The sequence below is a fragment of the Cibotium barometz genome, chromosome 53, assembly GCF_041138505.1.
Source record: "Cibotium barometz isolate CiBa-2024 chromosome 53, ASM4113850v1, whole genome shotgun sequence".
In the NCBI taxonomy this organism is placed as follows: domain Eukaryota; kingdom Viridiplantae; phylum Streptophyta; class Polypodiopsida; order Cyatheales; family Cibotiaceae; genus Cibotium; species Cibotium barometz.
In genome coordinates, this window is record NC_141098.1 from 31,628,371 (window position 1) to 31,634,259 (window position 5,889).

The following is a 5,889-nucleotide window of genomic DNA, read 5'->3' on the forward strand; positions in this document are numbered from 1 at the left end:
TTAGCCTCACTAGCCTATATTAGCCTAAGATAACCTAAAAAATATGGATTAATAAAGATTAACAAGAATTAGTGTAGGTTTGAGGGAAGAAAAGAGTAAATTCTCATTATCCAAGTGATTCCCCCAATTATGGCTTACTTTGGTATAAATATATATATGACTACCCTTTTCATACTATGATTAATATTGTCCATGGGTATGGTCTATTGGCTTTGGGCCCATTATTACACATGAGTAGAGAGAGAGAGAGTGTGTGTGTGTTAGAGTTAGAGAGAGAGAGAGAGAGATCTAGAGAGAGCTAGAAAGAATAAATAAATTCACACGTAGCTTTTACTCGATTAAACAATAAATTCATATATTGTAAAAGAATTGCGTGCAAGAGGACATTCACATTGTTTGATTGGGAGAATACAAGGGCCCCATAGAGCTAGTTCGCCAGGACTTCGCCTTGTCTGCTGACACATGATAAGGACTAGCGGATCTAATGTAATGCGTAACCCACCTTATTTTGCACTGAAGAAGAGCGCTATCAACTAATGGTGTAAAGTACTACTTTTCAGCTAAATACAAAGGATGAAAGACACCAAAGAGAGGCGTGAACCAGGGAAAATCGTACTAGCATTTTTCAAAGACGGTGATGGGGAAACCCTTGACGGGATAAGGGATGGGATCAATGCGAACCCCTTCGTTGGGATCCATGGGCGCCCATTTGAATCGCCTCACTAAGTGATGAAGATATACGGACAGTGTCATCTTGGCAAATTCACCGCCGGGGCAAGAATGGGGACCAACACCAAAAGGCACGTATGTGTAGGGCGGAGGCCCTTCTCTTTCCTTATCGAACCTGGATGGGTCGAACTGGCTTGGATTTTGAAAACACTGCTCATCACGGTGTGTGGAAGAGATACTATAGAAGACCTGCGCGCCGCAAGCCATGATTAATTAATCGGGCGCTCAGAAACAGTCCAATTAAGGGGAGAGAAAATAAAAATGCAAGGATTGATTAACTACCCTCCAACCCTTTGGAATGAGGTATCCATTGAAATCGAGGTCCTCTGTGGCTTCCTTCATCCCACCTAGGACGGGAGGCATCACTCGCAGTGTCTCCTGGATCACTTGCCACGTGTACTTCATATTCTGCACATCTGCCCAGTTCAGCATCTCGCCTGGTTTCTTCTGGGAAGCTATTTCTTCTTGCTCTGCCAAGACTAGAGCGTCAGCAGATCCTGCAGGCTCTGCATGATTCTAGAGATTTCGTGAGAGTTCACATACCTTGGACGACGCGATCATAACAAGTTGGGTTCTCTGCCAAGAACTTGGCGGCAAAAGTGAGAGCTGAGGTGACGGTGTCATGGCCGGCGAAGAGCAGGAAGAGAAGAACATCCTGTATCTCTTCACGGCTCAGGAAACTTCCACTCTCGTCCCGGGCCATGAGCAGAATTGAGAGCAAATCCTCCTCGGTGGTGTTGGCGCTTGTAGCCTCATCGAGCTCCTTTTGCCTCCGTTCGATGAGCTTACCTATCTCTTTCACAAGGACCTTACGTGCATCCTTGGCCTTACGACGTTTGGTACCAGGGAGACCTATCATGCCCGCCAGCCATGCTTTGAAGTAGGGGTGAAGGTCTGCGAGCAGAATCTCGTCCTCAACGTCGGCGAGCAAGCTGCAGGCCACGCGGAAGGTGTGGAGCTTGAGCAAGGGGAATAGGGTGAGGTGGAGCTGGCCGTGCCAGTGCGTGTCAAAGTGGCGCTGGGCCATGTGGTCCACCCGACCAACAAGTTTTTGCAAGGCGAAGGGCGAGAGGCAGCTGGCCATGAGCTGGCGGAGGCGGCGATGCTCGGCTCCGTGCATGGCGACGGGGGCATGGTCGCCGATTACTTGTAGCATGGAGGCAGGCCAGTAATTGAGCAGCAGCTGCTTGTTCTCATTTGTGGCCAGGAAGCGGTTGGCAAAGGCCCCCCGCACCACCACCGTGCGGTGGCCCAAAATACTGGTTTTGAAGGTCTCCGACCCGAACTTGACCACCCGGCACTCCAGAAACCGGTCCAAGTCGCCGGCTCGTAGCGCACTCAGGAATTGCAGGCTCTCCCCAACCCACGGAAGGCCCAAGCTTCCTGGTGGCAGACGGAGGCGCACGGACGTCGACTTGCGCTTCGACCACCATACCATGGCAAAGATTAAGCACCCAAGGCAACCCATAGCGATGCTCGCCAAGAGAATGTACTCATGGCTTCGTGCAGCCGGCTCAGTAGTAGTAGTGAGGAAGCCAGGCAAAGGTAAGGAGAGGTCCATGATTCAAGGCTCCTGGGCTATGGCTCACACAACCAGAGAAGGCTGGATTCTCTACGACTTTACCACTTTCATAATATAGTAATAGCACCTACAGTCGCCATGGCTAGCCTCGTCACTAAAACACACGGGAATGGCTAGATCAACCGTCGTGTAGGGCTGATGGGTAAAGGCATTTTCACGTGAGCACAGAGGCACATTAATGATTGGCGCCCTGCTTATGGCCTAGCCTGCATAGGACCCTACGTCATCTGTGCCAACACGTGGACACTCGCGTGCTGAAGCGGTAATTTGCACAGAAACACATTAATGATTGCGGCAGTGCTTAACTGCGTATGGATGTGCCAACACGTGCTTAACTGCGTATGGATGTGCCAACACATGACAGACACAGAGACGACGAAGCTAATGACAAAAGCGTCTCTGTTCGAGTCTTAGAACGAGTGTGCTCGCTTCTGACCCCGGTTCCAGTACGAGGAAAAGCGACCGTAAGTGCATTCATAGGCGTGTTTTGACAACGTGGTTTAAAATGTTACGGGCATGCTTATTAGCACGTCTGAAATCGCGTCTACCGACATGCGTCTATATGCGCATCTCTACTGATAGACGCGCATATAGACACACTTTGAAATTTAAAAAAAAATCCAGAGAGCTGCCTGTGCAGATGTACAGCTGCATTTTTTGCACATGCAGCTGTATTTTCTACACAGGTAGCTCTCTGGTTTTTAAGGTTTTGCTTACTTGTACATAGACGAATCAAGATCAGCAAAGATATCAACATAAAAACTTAAATTAAAGATAGATATGCACAAAAAGATTTGTGAACACACTTCGAATATTGATTAAAGAAGATGAGAAATTACATTTTATATCCAAAAATTTATTCATACATGATCGTAGCTGCCACGCAAGGCTTGAATAAAAACATAGATACATAAAGAAGATGAAAAATTTCATCTTATATCCAAGAAGTTGTCCATATATGATGGTAGCCACATGAGGCTTGAAAAAGAAACATAGTTGCATAAACCAAAACTATACATGAAGAAAAACTAACGGACGACTACTCGGAGGAGTCATCACTCTCCGAGTCATGTTGTCCTCCTTCTTGTCCACCTTGTGCCTACACAAAGAGAAGATATATATAAATAAAAATAGAAAGTATTATAAAGGTTGAAACATGTTTTGTAAATAAAAATAAAAAGTATTACCTGCGTTGGTGTTCTCCTTGCTCGATTGTATTATTCGTCGGAGATGATCCCGTCATCGTGAAGGTAATCCCATGTATTTCCTCTACTGTGGCGATGATGGTAGCCAGTCTCTGCCGGGGTAGGATCTCTACCCACAATGCCAAGTTACATCACAATTCAAACATTATAACACAACTCAAATAGCGAGAATACAAAGAAAAGACATGAAGTTGCACTATACATACAAACTCGGCCTCCCATGATGCACGACCTCCAAATCCGAAGTGTGACGATCCATATCACTCCATTTGTATTCGCCTGCACTTCTCTTTGTTGTTGGTTCACTACTCCTTCTAAGAGCTCTTTCTTGTATTTCTTCCACTCGCCCTTATGAGCAGTAGATGGCTTACCGTGTCCATTTTGACCGGCATCTATTCGGGCTTTCTCCTTCTTTGCATGTCTCCTTACTAGAGACCTCCTATTCTTAAGTATGTCTTTGATTTTGTGTCGTACCCATCTACTGTTAAACCTTTGGTCATGAGGATTAGGATACTTCTTGTGCATAGCTTTAATGCAATCATCCACTAAGCTCTCCCTTTGTTGCTTAAAATGTATAAAGCAGACTTTATAGTGTGCAAAAACTACTTGGCGCAAGTAGTTTACCACCTCCTTCCCATGAGAGTTATCAACTATGCCATCCACATCTGTGATATCATAATATGATATATCACTATGATGTGGTGGTGACTCTGAAGAATAGGTCTCATGCATAGTTTTATGCTTAAGGCCATATGCATAAGCTTTATGCTTAAGGCCTCATGCATAGCTTTATGCATAAAGCTTTATGCATGAGGCCTCATGCATGCTTTATGCATAAGGCCTAATGCATAATGCTTTATGCAAGGCTTGCATAACGGCTTACATAAGGCTTGTATAACGCATAGTGCTTTAAACATAATGTATAGTGTTTTAAGCTTATGTATAGTAATTTAAACATAATGCTTGCATAAGGCTGCTCTATCTTACATAAGGCTTGCATAATTATTTTTTAATATTCTCTTTGTTTGTATAGATGTGGCTTGGGTCCTTGTCCTCTTGTCCCACAGACCCATAGGTTGAGGCTCTCATCGAGTCTCAACGAGAGTTTGCTACGGAGATAGAGGGCATCTTTGGCTATACTCCCACCCCCGAGCAGTTGTTGGCAGCCTATGTAGCAGGCACCCAAGTTTACCATCAGGTTCGCCCACAACCCAACAGAGTCCCTTGCCCAGGCACTTTACCGTTGCCAGGCACTTTACATGCCTTTACATTCACCCCTCATCTGTCAGCCCCAGTTAGTGCTACAACATCTCCTACACCTCCACCTTCAGGAGATGTGACACCTCACAGTTATCATGGCTCTCATGAGAATGGCAGTCGTCATCGTAGGGAGGGTAGTCGTGTGTGGAGATAGTGGCAGTCGTACCTCACGCCACACTAGCACTAAGAGTGGAGGTAGAAGAGATAGAGGATGCCTAGGGCAGTGCTTTGGGGGTGGGGATATTTGCATAAAGCTTTAAGCATAATGCTTTATGCATGAGGCCTTATGCATAATAAAGCTTTAAGTATAATGCTTTATGCATGAGGCCTTATGCATAAGGCTTATGCATAAAGCACTATACATAAGGCCTTATGCATGAGGCCTTAAGAATAAAACTATGCATGAGGCCTTATGCATAAGGCATGCATGAGGCCTTATGCATAAAGCTATGCATGGGTTTTATGCATAAAGCTTATGCGCAAACCTACAAAACAAATCCCCAGCACCCAAGGGTGCAATAATAATAGAGGAAAGAGAGGAAAGATAGAAAAGCACTTACCTCTTTTTTTGTGATATCGAAAGAGAGGATTAGAGGACCTACAAAACCAACAAAAAGGTAAGGAAAGGATTAGTAATGCATACATACAAAAGCTTATGCAAGCTATGCCGCTATGCAAGCCTTATACAAACTACGCCGCTATGCAAGCCTTATGCAAGCTATGCTAAAGCTTATGCATAAAAAATGCATGAGGACTTATGCATAAAGCTTTAAGCATAATGCTTTATGTATTAGGCCTCATGCATAATAAAGATTTAAACATAATGCTTTATGCATGAGGCCTTATGCATAAAGCATTATGCTTAAAGCACTATGCATAAAGCATTATGCATAAAGCATTATGCATAAAACTTATGCGCAAAGCTACAAAACAAATCCCTAGCACCCAAGGGTGAAATAATAATAGAGGAAAGAGAGGAAATCACTTACCTCTTTTTCCTGATGCTACTGAAAGAGAGAATTAGAGGACCTACAAAACCAACAAAAGGATTAGTAATGCATACATATACAAAAGCTTATGCAAGCTATGCGGCTATGCAAGCCTTCTGCAAGC

The 5,889-nt window shown here is 44.6% G+C and overlaps 1 protein-coding gene across 1 annotated transcript; it reads right to left on the reverse strand.

Moving 5' to 3' along the window:
- Nucleotides 1–382: 382 nt before the first annotated feature.
- Nucleotides 383–2,393, reverse strand: LOC147608527 (beta-amyrin 28-monooxygenase-like). The gene is made up of 3 exons (XM_086789145.1): nt 1,273–2,393; nt 1,012–1,199; nt 383–918 (listed from the first exon to the last, which is right to left on the reverse strand). The coding sequence occupies exons 1-3, from the start codon at nt 2,288–2,290 to the stop codon at nt 616–618; spliced, it is 1,509 nt and encodes a 502-aa protein (XP_086645271.1). The 5' UTR covers nt 2,291–2,393; the 3' UTR covers nt 383–615.
- Nucleotides 2,394–5,889: the final 3,496 nt, after the last annotated feature.